This window comes from Lytechinus variegatus, chromosome 5 (assembly GCF_018143015.1).
Source record: "Lytechinus variegatus isolate NC3 chromosome 5, Lvar_3.0, whole genome shotgun sequence".
NCBI classification, from domain to species: Eukaryota; Metazoa; Echinodermata; class Echinoidea; order Temnopleuroida; family Toxopneustidae; genus Lytechinus; species Lytechinus variegatus.
The window spans coordinates 5,502,556-5,517,498 of record NC_054744.1 but is presented as its reverse complement, the minus strand read 5'-3'; the positions used below and the strand labels follow the sequence as shown (position 1 = coordinate 5,517,498).

General features: G+C 36.8%; 1 protein-coding gene across 2 annotated transcripts; it reads right to left on the bottom strand.

Annotated features, from left to right (window-relative positions):
• Nucleotides 1-4,762: 4,762 nt before the first annotated feature.
• Nucleotides 4,763-13,405, bottom strand: LOC121414735 (complement C1q tumor necrosis factor-related protein 4-like). Of its 2 annotated transcripts, none has more exons than XM_041607802.1 (3): nucleotides 12,816-13,405; nucleotides 6,129-6,288; nucleotides 4,763-5,326 (listed from the first exon to the last, which is right to left on the bottom strand). In XM_041607802.1, the coding sequence occupies exons 1-3, from the start codon at nucleotides 12,931-12,933 to the stop codon at nucleotides 5,086-5,088; spliced, it is 519 nt and encodes a 172-aa protein (XP_041463736.1). In that variant the 5' UTR covers nucleotides 12,934-13,405; the 3' UTR covers nucleotides 4,763-5,085. The 2 variants fall into 2 exon arrangements, with proteins under 2 accessions (XP_041463736.1, XP_041463737.1); XM_041607803.1 differs by lacking the exon at nucleotides 12,816-13,405 and adding an exon at nucleotides 8,944-9,061.
• Nucleotides 13,406-14,943: the final 1,538 nt, after the last annotated feature.

Genomic DNA, 14,943 nt, shown 5'->3' with positions numbered 1-14,943 from the left:
TATACAAAGTCAAGTTCAATTCTTTCCCTCATCTTTTTCTTGTTTCCTTTCAGGGACGGGCCGGCCGTTACGAGGCTGTAAATTGCACATCATGGGTATAATACCTCTTTCTTACTTTTCTTTCTGTTTTTCGTAGTTACTATTAAGATAAACAGTACACTTTTTCTGCTGGTTGTCAAAAAATAGGGGGGGGGGGGGCCGGGGCCGGCTCGGCCCCTCCTGGATCCGCGCCTGAGTTTCATCTCGTGCTTAGGAATAGGAAGAGAGTCATCAATTTCATCATATGATGACGAATGTTCTTAGAATGTCCTAGTCCATGCAGGTCAAAATAAACGATCTCATTTTCATTAAGTGAGATCCATATCTACTTCACAATATTTCTACACAGTGCGTGCTTGAAATAGTGCATAATTGACCCCTTTTCAGATTGGAATATAAAAGATTTTCAGCTCGCGCTTCGCGCTCGCATTATTGATTTTCATTTAAATCTAGAGCACACGCACGTATATGTTTATTCAGACACACAGCTTGTTTATTTTTAAGACGATCTTAAATCATCCAGTTTCAGATCAGAATATAAAAAAAATCTGCTAGCGCTTCGCGATCGCAATTTATGTATGTAGGAAGATACCCTTGCACAGATTTCATGATTTACAAAGCACGATCTAAAGACTCATGTTTTCAGGTCTAAATCTCGTTTTTTTTCGTTCGCGCTCCGCGATTGCATTAATAGTTCATTTTTAAGTCAAAACGTCAAACAAATTTAATCCCGCGCTTCACACGCTTTTAATTTTATTTTTGAAATTTGTATCGTCTTCATGGCTAACTGCAAACAATACTGCTCGCACTATTTAATAGGGGTTTATATGGGATTATTTCATATTTACGTCGTGTTAAAAGAATAAAGATATACAGTGACTTTTAGGACTACACCTTCAAAGAAAGAAACAAATCAACTTTGAGCAGCTGATCGGGGAAAATATGGGTGAAAAAAATGTCCGTAGCCATTGTACAGCTCCCTGGTGCAGCTTCAACTTCTAAAAACGTGCATGCAGTAGAAAAGTGCATGAGGGGGAGGGGGGGGGGTGATCCCAGCCGGAAGCGGAATGGGGAGACACGATACCTTGGATACTTCCGGCTTTTATTATCTATCTGAGATTATTCCCCTCTTTTGTTTTGTTTATTTATGCCGAAACTCTTAACCGAGACTAATCATAGCTCAATAGCCGATTTTGATATTTATTTTTTTTATAATACCAAATACATATCGGCCAATTACAGCTCTACAAATTTTCCTAAAGGAACACAAAACAAAGTAATATAAAACAACAAGAAAAAAAAAATAAATGAAAGAAAGTAGAAAGAGACAGAACTTGACCGTTCTGGCCATTCCTGTATTTTTGTGCCAATTGAATTATTTAATCGAACTGATTATCTTTTGCCAAATATGGCAAGATTTGAGGACTTAAGATGAATTCCATGAATAGGTAGTGCATATGAAAATGGGCCCCATGTGCACACCTAATAAAGTATGTAATTTTCGATTTAACATGAATTTGTTTTAATTTCACATAACATTTAAGTTGATAATGTTCCTTATATTCTTAAAAGTAATTGTGCCAAAACTCTCCTAAAAATTGAAATAAATATATGATTTTTCTTGAAAAGAAACCTTGGCCAGTCATTTTCAGATTCTACAATCCGGAGGAGAGATGATCAGATAACAAGATCTTGGGTCTCGTCATGTCTACATCTTGTAGGGGAGATGATCAGATGGCATGAGCATGGATCCAACATCTTGTTACCTTATCTGATCATCTCTCTCACGGGATGTAGACATGACGAGATCTTATATCTTGTCGTCTGATCATCTCTCAATAAGATGGAGACATGACGAGATCCAAGGTCTTGTCATCTGATCATCTTGGAGGATATATATGTACATACAGTAAAATTATTTTAGACATAAAGTCATTCATGATGATTTTGTTGTGGGGAAAAGACAAGACTTCATAAAATACCACACCACAATAATCATCATCACCACCACCATCATCATCGTGATAGTCATCATTGCCGTCATCACCATCACCTTCATCGTCGTCATCATCACTATCGTCATAATTTTCATCATCATCATCATCATCACCATCTTTATCATCATTATCGTCATCATCACCCCACTATCATCATCAGCATCATCATCAAAATCATCATCATTATCAACATCATTATCATCATCATCGTGATAATCATCATCGCCGTCATCATCAACATCATCATCATCGTCGACGTCACCATCACCATTATCATCATCCCCACCATCATCATCATCACCATAATATTAATAATCATCGTCGTCATCGTGATAATCATCATCACCATCATCATCATTACCACCAGGCATCATCATTATCACCATCATCGTCATCGTCACCACCACCACCATCATCATCACCATCACTTTTATCATCGCCGTCATCACCATGATGATGAACATCATCATCACCATCGTTATTATCACCACCATCATCATCATCATCACCATCATCGTGATAATCATCATTGCCGTCATCATCTCTAGCATCACTCCTACCATGCGTGCATGATTGACATTTACTGTCACATAACAAGATCAACATTACTTTACTTTGTATACATAAATGAAATAGTTTGTTTATATTTTCTTTACCTTTTTTACAATCATAAATATCAGCCTGTAACAACGGTAAATAAATGAAGTACAAATGCTCTTAAGTGATGGGAATAACATGTTGTTATCAAATACATAAATTACGATAAAATAGTTTAACTGTAAAATAAAAATCATTCATGATAGTAAAAGATAAAAAAGAGCAATACATGAATGGTATAAACATTCCAATATCAGTATGTTTTCAATTTCACCAGCAAGTAACATCATTAAAAATTAAGCCATTAAGCGTATTGTACTTAAGTCAAGCGATGTACGTACCTGGCAAGACTTTGTCAAGTTGGGCATATATTTTCTGACGAACCAAAAAATAATATAGGTTTTCCCGTCCAATTTCGTCAAAATTTCAACCGATTTAATGATGTAATAATTCAATTTGCAACTAATTTGAATGACCTATGAGATCAGCATTTAAATAGCCAAATACTTAATTTAATTTAATTCTAATGGCACGCGATTTCATAGTTATCTCATTTAAATATTTATAAAGAACGATCAAATTAAAATAGCCGAGTAGTGTTTTCAAATTCGCACCGGTACCTTCCTTGCGAACGTTTAGGAATTCAAAATCATTAATATGCAATCACTTACAGGATATGGACAGTGTTTTTCGTTGTTGTTTTTTTACTTCTTTTGTATAATTATTGAAATGGATTTTACTCCTAAATTGGATGTTAAAAATTTTATTGAATTTTACATCTGACAAACCATCATCGGAACAACAACTCGTTTTTGTTCCACTTTCATAACTATAGACTGTGGTCAATATCATGATACCCATCCCTTCCCCAAAACGATTTAAATTATATACAATTATGTGATATAAAAAAGAACAATATGATGAAGAAAAAATACCTACCACTGGAATACTAGGTCATCCACCCACTCAATGGCGGATCCAGGGGGGGGGGGCACAGTCAACTCGTGCCCCCCCCTTTGAGAGGCACAATTACCCTTATTCTTTTGTTAAAAACTTTCTTTTTTTGCTCGTCATATTCCTCCAGAAAATGTGCCCCCTTTTGGGAAATCCTGGATCCGCCCCTGCACCAACTCATCAATCACTAAAAGAATAAGCGTTTACAAACATATCCTTTAAGTGTTACATGAATTACGTCTTTATCAATGATAATGGAATAAAATGATTCTAACTGAAAAGATCCGCAAAAAATATATATAAAAAAATAAACAAAAAGAGTTCCATAAAGTAACCGCCATTTTCGGAATCACTTTCCCTTTCTTTTCTCTTTATACAATAATAAAAAAAAGGCCATTGAGCGAACAGGGAATGTCACGTTGCAGCCATTAAAAATAACTATTGGTCTTTGGACTTTAAATAATGTCACATGTCGTTCGACAGCTATATAAAATAAAAAGGAGAGACCTATTGAATTGAATTGAATTTTAATTTGACATTATTTTACATATGTACGTATGGAGTAGCACTCCATAAACCAAAATTATCAAATAACATAATAAATGTATACGATAACAATGTTAAAAACAATCATTTAAATAATTATAATAATAAATCATCATCATCACAATTATATAGTACTTCATAATAATGATAACAGCAGAAACGAAAACGACTACAATAATCATAAAAATAATAATAATCATGATAATAGCTACAATATTTGTAAAAAGGAGCAACGACGATTAATAATGATATCTCGTAATGTGGATACGCACTTCTTCTCAAGCTATGTATACCTTTTTTTTAAGTAAAAAAATGGGATTGTTATTGCATCAGATGAGTGAACGAGTAATTATTTGGTCCTTTTGAGGATGTTTTGGGGATTTTTTTTGTTGCTGCAGTCATAGGCGGCGGAAGCGGGGGACGAGGGGGTGGGGGCTCCTGTCCCCCCTAAATTTATTGTTGAAAACTGTTTTTTCTTGTCAATTTTGTTTCCTGCGTCCCCCTCTCTCCCCCCTCCCATTCAGGTGGACCCCCCTAAAATTTTGGTTGATAACTTTTTTGGGGTTTGTTTTTGCTTGTCAAATTTTACCTGTGTCCATGGGCCCAAATTTTAGGTGGACCCCCCCTAATTTTTTTTTTGGCTTCCGCCGCCACTGGCTGCAGCCAAGTTTTGGAGTATATGCATACAGTCCGCATACAGATTAATAAAAGAAATAAATAAAACACACTCTATATCATCGAGTAATTAAGGCTATTCGATGATGAAAAGGATGAAGTATTAATAATTTTAACACTTGTTTTGGGTGCGTTGTTTTATCAATTTTACTGCATATTGCATAGAGAAATAATTAGGCATGCCCATACAAGTAAAACAAGCGTTGTTTTGTATGATCCATAAAGCAAAATTTGCTATAGGCCTACGTGTGACACCATGCAGACCAATAATAGTGTTCTACTTGACAAGGATCCCCGAGAAGGTCACCAAGGGTTGTCCGGGATGGCTCCTGATCCCGTACTCCCGCCCTGAATTCAGCTGGAGCCACACCTTGTCTCCTTCTGCGAGATCCAAGATGGCGGACTGCGAGCACACGCTGTTTGATATTCGTTTCTTCCTCGCTGCCAAGAGCATCACCTGTCCATCATCGTTCTTCATCAGCGAGACCGAGGCCGCCTTGTCCTCCTGTGGGTGGATGCTGGAAGGGCGGCAAGAAATTGATTTGATTTTTTCGCTCTTCTTTGCGTCTTATTTCCTTTGTTTTTTTTTCTTATTTGTAACCATTTCATTATAACATAAAAAAAAAGATGCTGTTGTACTTTCTTATTTCATGTAACCCCATTTTTTGTTCTCTTGTCATCTGATTTTTTGTTAAATAAAAAAAAAACATTTGTTTTAGAGGTTTGTTTCTAAAGTGAGCCATGGATTTACTTAAGATCAGCTTGAAGGTTTATAAATGAGTTTAATGAGGTTATTTAAAGAACTACTGACTGGACTGAAACTTGCTTTGGAATATATATACTTGACTTTGGGCAACATACCGTCCACTATGTTGGGTAATGTATGTTGGTCCCGGGGAAAGATAATTTCGCGTCCCGGGGGGGGGGGCACTTACATTGACGAGTGGATACCATGCGCGACCAAAAAAAAACACGTAAAAAGGATGTCTTTTGCAAGATAGGGCACGTAACGTACGTAACGTAAGGGTGTCAAAAACGCTAAAATAATGAAAAAGGGTAGAGTATATCGTTTTGTTTCCAAAAGTAGGGTTTCACACGAAAATACGTGTTTAGGGTTCTTTTTGAGATCCCATGGTCACGCATGGTATCCACTCGTCAATGGAAGTGCCCCCCCCCCCAGATGTTGGTATATATAAATATATATATATATATATATACATATATATATATATATATATATATATATATATATATATATATATATATATATATATATATATATATATATATATATATATATATGTATATACATATACATACGTGAAAGTAAAGAAGTATGCTCCTGGTATGGTACAAGTAAATTCGTTATTATTTGTGTCATAGGTGTCTTCTGAACTCTGGGAGAGAACCCGATCAAACGGGATTCGCTGGGCCTGAACATCGCCCTCCAGCAGCGTCGTGAAGGCAACTGAAAAATGAGCTGTGTGAGATATAGGAATGAAAACAAACAATTCTTATTATCATAGACAAGAGAGATCGGGGAGAAGGATTTTGAAGAAGAGTTGGACATCAAAAAAGGAGAGAAGGAGAGAAAGTCATAGGAATAGAATTTGTGATAGTAGTATATAGTAGTAGTAGTAGTAGCATAAAAGTAGGAGTAGTAGTAGTAGAAGTAGGAGGAGTATTAGTAGCAGTAGTATCTTAGTATAGTAGTAGTAGTATAGTAGTAGAAGTAGTAGTAGTAGTAGAGTATAGTCTAGTAGTAGTAGTAGTAGTAGTAGTAGGAGGAGGAGGAGGAGGAGTATTTGTACCAGTAGTAGTAGTAGTAGTAGTAGTAGAGTGTAGTCTAGTAGTATAGTAGTAGTAGTAGTAGAAGAAGTAGTAGTAATAGTAGAAGTACATGTAGCAGTAGTAGTATATAGTAGTAGTATAAAAGTAGTAGTAGTAGTAGTAGTAGTAGGAGGAGGAGGAGGGGGAGTATTAGTAGCAGCAGCAACAGCAGTAGTATAGTAATAGGAGGGGTATTAGTAGCAGCAGCAGCAGTAGTAGCAGTAGTAGTAGTATAGTAGTAGTAGTAGTAGTAGTAGTAGAGTATAGTCTAGTCTAGTAGTAGAAGTAGTAGTAGTAGTAGTAGTAGTAGTAGTAGTAGCAGCAGCAGTAGAAGCAGTAGTAGTAGTAGTAGTAGTAGTAGTAGTAGTAGTAGTATTGTCAGCAGTAAATAGACGGATCCGGGGCCTGATCACGGCCCCCTCTCATGCTTAACGGCGGCGCAAAAAAAAAGGTGAAGAGTAAAAAGCAGAAGGTAAAAAAAAGGAGAGGGCGAACAAAAAAAAATGAAGGGTAAAAATAAGAAGGGGGTGAAAAGTGTAAATTGGAAAATACAAAACTTCAGGTCTCTAAACCTGTATACGGTGACACGACATTTTCTCCCGCGACATTTCCTCCTGTCGTTATATCCCAGAGGGCATATAGGGTTACAGTTCGGATTCTAATCATTGGTTCAGAAAAATGTAAAGATAAATAAGTTAGTTTGGCTAGGTTTAAAGAGAAATTCCAGTAGTTGCAGTAAACACTGATTTCATGAGAAAGTCTGTAAAACAAGGCTTAATTGTCAGTATATCATCGAGGATCTAGATCTGGTACAGTTACATTAACTGAACTTTGTGAAATCTTGAAATCTACGCTGAAAAATGTTCACACCGAAGATCCCCAACACAGATAAGCGCACGTGGGACAATGTATAATTATTGCTTAGGGCGTCGGGCCCGACGCCCTACCTGATTCCTGTGCTTATTTGCTGATTTCTCAGCAATTACACAATTTCTTCCAGAATTCTTTGGCACATGCGTTTTATTTATACAAACAGACACTTTGGTGGTCATTTCATTGGATTCTGTACGAACTCATTTTGATATCGTTACCAAAACTAGCATTTACCTTTAAGTTTTGCTCAGATTTGCCATCGGAGCAATTGTCGCATGCTGTGACACTTAATCTAGTGTACAGTTTGACTATAATTATATATGTGTGTACATGTGAAAAAAGAGTTATACATATTCAACTTGTTTACAAATATACAAAGAACATTTTCGCTTGCTATTCCAGCTTTCATTATTGTTTAGCATTTATATAGTGATATTAATGAGCTCTTCATGTTTATTGTTTCAGGTCTGCATATATTATGAACAATTTCCAAGCCGCTCGCACATGTGCACTATCATATAACCATCCCTGATATAACAGAGATTCATATTTTCTTTAATGTTTATGATGACAGAAAAAAATTGTTAATTTTTTTTTTCTGCCCTGAATTTATTTTAAAAATCAATACGCGCTGCCATGCTTGTATTATATTACTAAAATACACATTCTCCATTATGCCAGCCAAGGCAGCTATTATTTCATTATTTTGAATACTGAAAAAAAATATGATTTTGTGTTGTATTGATATATCTGAATGATGTCATGTCCGCAAAAAAGGGGTCATTGTCATCTAGTACACCTGTGTTTAATGATTACAAAGAAAATGCTTGAAATATGTGTCCCGTCTAAAGCTCTGAATAAATCAGTTTGCATTAATTAAGTTCGATCACTGAATTACTCAGCCTCTTAATTTTGTTGTCAATAACAACTTTGGTTTCAAAGCAATGGATTTATTATTTTGGGGCACATAGGTATCATATGCTATATAATTCGAGTACCCCCCCCCCCCCCCAATACTTTGTCATTTTACCATGTTCTAGTATTGTAAATTTATTTTGACTCAACAATAAATGCAGAAAACTTCTGAAAGAAAAATCAATTTCTAATTCCTAAATCTTTTCTGCCCTAGCTACCATTTCCCCAGGATGAACTCACAGCACACTCTTAAATTACAAACCCTAACGACTTGGAGGCAGGCTATACCATAAATATTTTTCAATGTGATAATCAATATCCACTGTCACTGTCCGATCCGCCATACACAACGTGAAACCAGATGCGAGATGGACACACCATAAATTATTCATCCACGTATTGTGAGCCCCGCCGGTTCATAAGCCGTAATAAGAGGATGTTTAGAGGAAAAATAACATCCCCGGGATGCATCTTTGAACTTTCGAAGAGGTGAATGAGAAGAAAATTAACGTCTTACCTTTGCCCCGAGCTTCCATCCTTTATGAACATGTATATATTTTGATATTCCTATAGTGAAATGGAATGTGTTTAGGCCTGGCGCCTACGTCGGGATGATTTTAAGTGAAATGGTATATAGTTGGGGATGGTGCATATCTCGACATCTGATAGTCTTGTTCGCATGCCGACTTTTAAAGTTTTTTTGGGGGGAGGGGGAGGTAATCTCGCCATTCCCTCTTGGGATCCCGTGAAGAGGAGAAAGTGAGAGAGGGAGGGAGGGAGAGAGAGGGAGAGGGGGCGGAGGAGTGGGGTCTGTTTGGAATATCCTTGGTTTGAGACTCGCCAAGATCGACTGATTCTTATATGGGCGATTGAGAGAGACTGTATAAGGGCCTTTTTTATACAACATACTTTCGCACACTTCAATTTGCTGCTAAAATATTAAAAATATTACAAATTCCCCCCCCCCCTCTCTCTCTCACGCACACACACGCGTTTGCACGCGATTAAAGTTCAATGCTACGCTCATTACATTCCATTTCAGTTCTTTGGTGAGCTAAATACATCGATGAACTTTTGTCTGATCAAACCTTTTTTTTCACCTGTGACCTTCAACCAAAACAATACTCGGATATTTTTTCAAAAGACTGACGAGAAATGTGCATTTTAGTGGTGCATGCATTATGGCTCACTAGCTTCCATAATATTTGTGCATTCAGAAAATATTTCAGACACAGGAGTGAACGGCTCCACATGCAGAATGCGATCATTCACCCCTCTGATTTTGTAAGTAATGAAGAAAAATTGCATCTTATTTTTATGACGGCCACCCCTAGCTCCCCCACCAAATTATTAAGGAGCCACTCCTAGCTGTTGTAGCAGTATTGCATGTGGATGTGATACCGGGATGTGATGTAATGCAATCAAATTCGCTATAGTATTGGGCTTCGAATATCAGGAACAAAGGTATACCGTGCAGGATTCTTCTAACGGTTAATTGGTGCAGGAGGGGGGGGGGGAGATGACATTAAAAGGACCTTATCACTTTTCTAAACTGAAGAATGGGGGTTGCCTACATTAGAGTTAAACGACCCAAAATGATCTTTCGTATGGTCTTCTTCCTTCCTCCCCTTGATTTAATTTACATCTCTTTCTTTTACTCCTTAAAAAATATCCTCCGGGGCAGTCGCCGCTCCCACTTTTGTGCCGCCATGCACTGGTCGGATCCATACTAGTTTTGGAATAAGAAATGGATTATTTAAAATGATTTGGTTTAGTAATGCAGAAAATCGGTAGCCTTTTTCAAATTGAATTTAGGGACGGTATACTTACTTACATGTAAAGTCCACCTCAGAAAAATGTTTATTTGAATCAACAGAGAAAAATCAGACAAGCATGATGCTGAAAATTTCATCAAAATTTGATGTATAATAAGAAAGTTATGACATTTTAAAGTTTCGCTTAGTTTTCACAAAATAGTTATTTGCGCCGTAATTCAGTCACATGCAAACGAGAAAATCGATAATGTCCCTCACTATTTTTTTTTATTGTTCGAATTATACATAATTTAAATCATTGCTGATTTGACAATGAGGACCAACTTGACTGAACCATAAAATGTTAAACAATGGTTTTCAACATGTTCAGGGAGAAATAAACCTTTGATAGGAAAATGAGGAAACTAGAAAATTAGATAAAGGACAGGTCTACCCCAACAAAAAGTTGATTTGAATAAAAGAAAAAAATCCAACAAGCATAACACTGAAAATTTCATCAAAATCGGATGTAAAATAGGAAAGTTATGACCTTTTAAAGTTTCGTTTAATTTCACAAAACAGTTATAATTATGCACATTCATTACATTCCAGTCGGTATGCAAACGAGGGAACTGATGAAATCACTCACTATTTTTCTAAATATGAAATATTCAAATTTGATTTTCAAGAAGTGAAATAGGAAGAAAAGAGAAGACTCAGTCCATGGAAAGAAGAGCAAGTATGTAGCTCTATTATCAACACCATAATTCAGTATAAGATAAACAATCAGGGATATTTGATATGTTATGATGAGAACCACGTATCTGCAATCTAAACATTGCTTTTTTCAGGCTAAAGAACACTCCCTTCCTGCAATCCGATTCGATAAAAGCCGATGTTGATGCGCTTAGAATAATATTATTTTAATATAAGCAGTATAAGAGAGTTCAAACTTTTATCAAGGAGCGTCAAACGAAGCTCCTTGATCAGACAGATACGATTGCGTGCAAGATGATGTTATAACATGTAGTTTGATTTTTTTTATATTTGATTTGATTTATTGATTTCCGTTTCACAACATAATTATGATAAATATAACATAACAAGGTCGAAAATACTGCAAGACATAATGAAATATATATAACATTTCGTTGCAGTGCATGGACACTATATGCCCGCGGTCTTTCAAAGGACACTAAATAATCATCCCTATTCCCTAAGCTTTTAGTATATGAAACATTTCCCCCAACCCTTGAATAAAACATCGAATGTTTTATTTTCACAACATGGTGAATTTTGAAAGTAAAAAATGTGCTGCTATACCATCCCTCTCGATTTTTGTCATTTTTTATACCATTTTCACTGTACGTGCGTCGTTCGATGGTTACTATAAACAATCAATTTTCATTGCTTTTTCTTGTGTTGTGTAAGAGTATGTTGCCGGCCCTTACCCCCCCCCCCCATCCCCAGGGGATGCAAGCATGACGTGCATTTGTGGATATTGGGGTTCGATTGCCACCTCGGCACTAACGTTCTTTGGCAAGGCATCTGTAAGCATTTATGTTATATGCCTAGACTTATGCTCTACACTATTCATTCAAAGCTGTTATGAAGAGAAATCCACTGTTAAGTTATAATACCTAAAATCTCTGTGTGTTTCCTATATACCAACCGATAATACCCCCCCCCCGCACACTTGCACTTTCACTTTTATCGCTTTTATCAACATTATGATTATCATTTTCTCATTTGAATTTCTTTCCCTTTTGTAATCACAGTGTCTTTCACCTTTCATCGGGGGGGGGGGGTAATTTTCCTGTTATTTTGAGCAATAAAAGCTAAGACTCTTTTATTGCATAGTTTGTATGATTTTCCTTCCCCTTTCCTTTCAAGGCCTCCATCAATTTCTTAAAGCTCTAAGCTTGAGATGGAGGTCATCAACATTTCAAAATGTACTATGTCGATACCATAGAGATGTATACTAATTAGTATACATCTATATGGTCGATGTACATACATGTATATATAATGTTTCTGCTATAATTATGTTTCAATAATACAAAAAAGAGAAATTGATTATATTTTAACTAGTGTGTTAGAATGTATATGAATGCATATTAGAATCACGTTATTCATTTTGTCAGTTGCTTATTGTTACGGTATGCTGAGAAAAAATGATGATAACACATTTATTTACTTTTATTATCAGAATGAAAAAAGTGAAAATGAAAAAAAAAATCAAATCATTTGCCCTGCAAATTCACCCAGGACCGCGAAGGGGGTGGGGGTGTGGAGACTAATTGCTAATTGGGTACCTAGCTATTCCTCGTAAGTTTACAGGAGCGGGATAATAATATGAAGCACTCAGAGACATCTAGGGCCAGTGGCGCGTACCTAGAATTTTCCAAAGGGGAGGGCAAATTCGTCCGCCCAAAAATATGACAAGCAAAAAAAATTTCTTCAAGTTCAAATGAGCGGGCCACTTGTGACTCGTCAGGGATCAGTTCTAACTCGTCAGGGGGCCGGGGGCAGTCTGCCCCTCTGTCCCCCCCGTAGGTACACTAATGCCTAGGGCTATGTAAATGCTGCACATTGTGTTGCGTAAATGGGCCTATAATTAAACTATTATACCTACCCCTTCTCGCGGTGTCCCCAGGGGTGTCCCCAGAAGAGGAGTCACCCGCCTCTAGCCCGGAGCCTTGGTCGACTGCAGATGATCCCAAACCCATACTCGAGAGCAAACTGGCCCACATTGAAGAAACTCCCAACGGATTATTTTCACTTTGCTATAAAATGCGATAGTATATCCCGTCAATAGTTCGGGCTGTTTTTGAGCCTGCATTCAACTGAGCGTATATACCAATACAATGAAGAGCTCCAACGTCAAAGGCACCATGCAATGTTTCAGAGGAGTATAAGTTGTGGGGGCTGATGTCAATGAACAATATATAATGCATGGAGCCCTCTTCTAGTTTCCGGATGTTCTTAATTACACGTCCAACGTGTGAAATCCCAAAATATCAGTATACCGAAGGATATTGTCCGAGTGTAACCTATATCTCTCCAACTTTAAAGTTGTTATCAATCTTGTGCCACAGTCACATCAACGAAACCAACTCAAAGTGACAGATAGAACTGTCGGATTGGTCATAACGTATAAACGTTTGTCGGACTGGAGATGGTATCACAGATGTGACGGGGCGGGGCAGTACAAAGAGTATTATCGCCTTTATCACATTGCAACAGAACCATGAAAAGTCAGAGTTTTCGTCCTCTTGATGATTATGCGCCGATAAAAGTCTCGGGAAAAGTTTGGAGCAATGCCAGTGATCATTTCCGACGATTTGGGCGGGTGCTATTCCCCAGCTAGCTATACCTGCCTCCTGCCTCTGCTCCCCCCCCTCTCTCTCTCTCCTCCTCTGGTCTCTCCCCTCCTTCTGATCTCTCTTCTGCGCTCTCCCGGGGTGCTCTCTCTATCGCTATCTCAACTCACATCCGTTTGGAGAAGATCATGTGACAATTACGCAAAGATGCTAATATTAATGCAAATACTAAATATATTTAAAAAGAATATGGATGAATCAGGGGCGTGGAACGATTTTCAAGGGGGGGGGGTGGGCTGAACATGCAACAAATCATGATTCAATGAGCATTCCGATTTCATGGTAACTTTCAAGTTTTTATATACGCGTCGGATTGATGGAATGGAATTATGATGGAACTCTTAACCAATATCCTTTAAAAAAAGAAGAAAATCTTTAAAATAATGTATGGATTATTTGGCCTGAAAGATATTAAGAAATTGCAATAGGGGCTTTTTTCACGTTTGATTTTCACAATTTAATAAGCCTTTGAAATTCAATTACGAAACGAGAAAAATTGGGGGTAAAAAATCATTATATATCCTTGAATGCAAAAGTAGGAGTCATCTAAGAAACATTTAGATTTTAGGTATGCCACATGGAAAAATAAAAGTGGTAAAATTGAGGACAAAGCCTAACATGCCGTATTGCAAATAAAATCATTATATTATTGGTAGTAATAGTAGTAAGTGTTGGGTTTTTATCAAACTTTTACGAATCAGGCTAGTATATAAGCTCTCTTAATGTTTAGAATCTGAACTGATTTACTGAAACGATTGAAGATTTAATAAATGTGAAAAATTAAACCAGGAATAGCGCGATGTTGCAAAACCATGCTCGTGATAACGCGGGAATCCATGGGGGACTTCCCGGAGGGTTCGTCATCGTGACGAGGAGCATATCCTTTATATGGCGACAAGTCATGAACCCATGAATAAAAACGTGATTTGAATCAAAATAGAAAGAGAATTCATATCCCATTAAAAAAGTAGGATGTGAAATAATAAAGCGAGAACATTTTATAATTCGCTTATCCCCCCAAAAAAAGTAATTTATTATGCATATTCAAATGCATAGAAAGCCGATCAATGATGTCTCTCGATGACTCTTTCTTTATTGTGTGGATTAAACAATACTCAAATTTTCTACAACACGAAAAGTCATCGTATGTCATTAAATACAGCAGATTTTTTTTCAAAATTTTGATTTTGATTTGATTTTATTTATTTCTGCTATCAAGATATTATATTCAACATAACATCAAGGTGATACATTTAAGTTTTACAAAGCAATAAAGAAATAGTCATAATAAAGCAATGGAAAATGAATATCAACAAGAAGCAATATTCAATTAAAAGAAAATAGCAGTTTTAACGAATGCAGGAGACCGCCATCGTGAGC

Excerpts from the sequence above, each read along its gene's own strand:
- LOC121414735 (XM_041607802.1), bottom strand. The coding sequence starts at position 12,933 with ATGTGGGCCAGTTTGCTCTCGAGTATGGGTTTGGGATCATCTGCAGTC. Across the intron at positions 6,289-12,815 it reads TGGGGACACCGCGAGAAGGG|CTCATTTTTCAGTTGCCTTC; the intron begins GTAGGTATAATA and ends TATCTCACACAG. Across the intron at positions 5,327-6,128 it reads GCATACTTCTTTACTTTCAC|CATCCACCCACAGGAGGACA; the intron begins GTATGTATATGT and ends CCGCCCTTCCAG.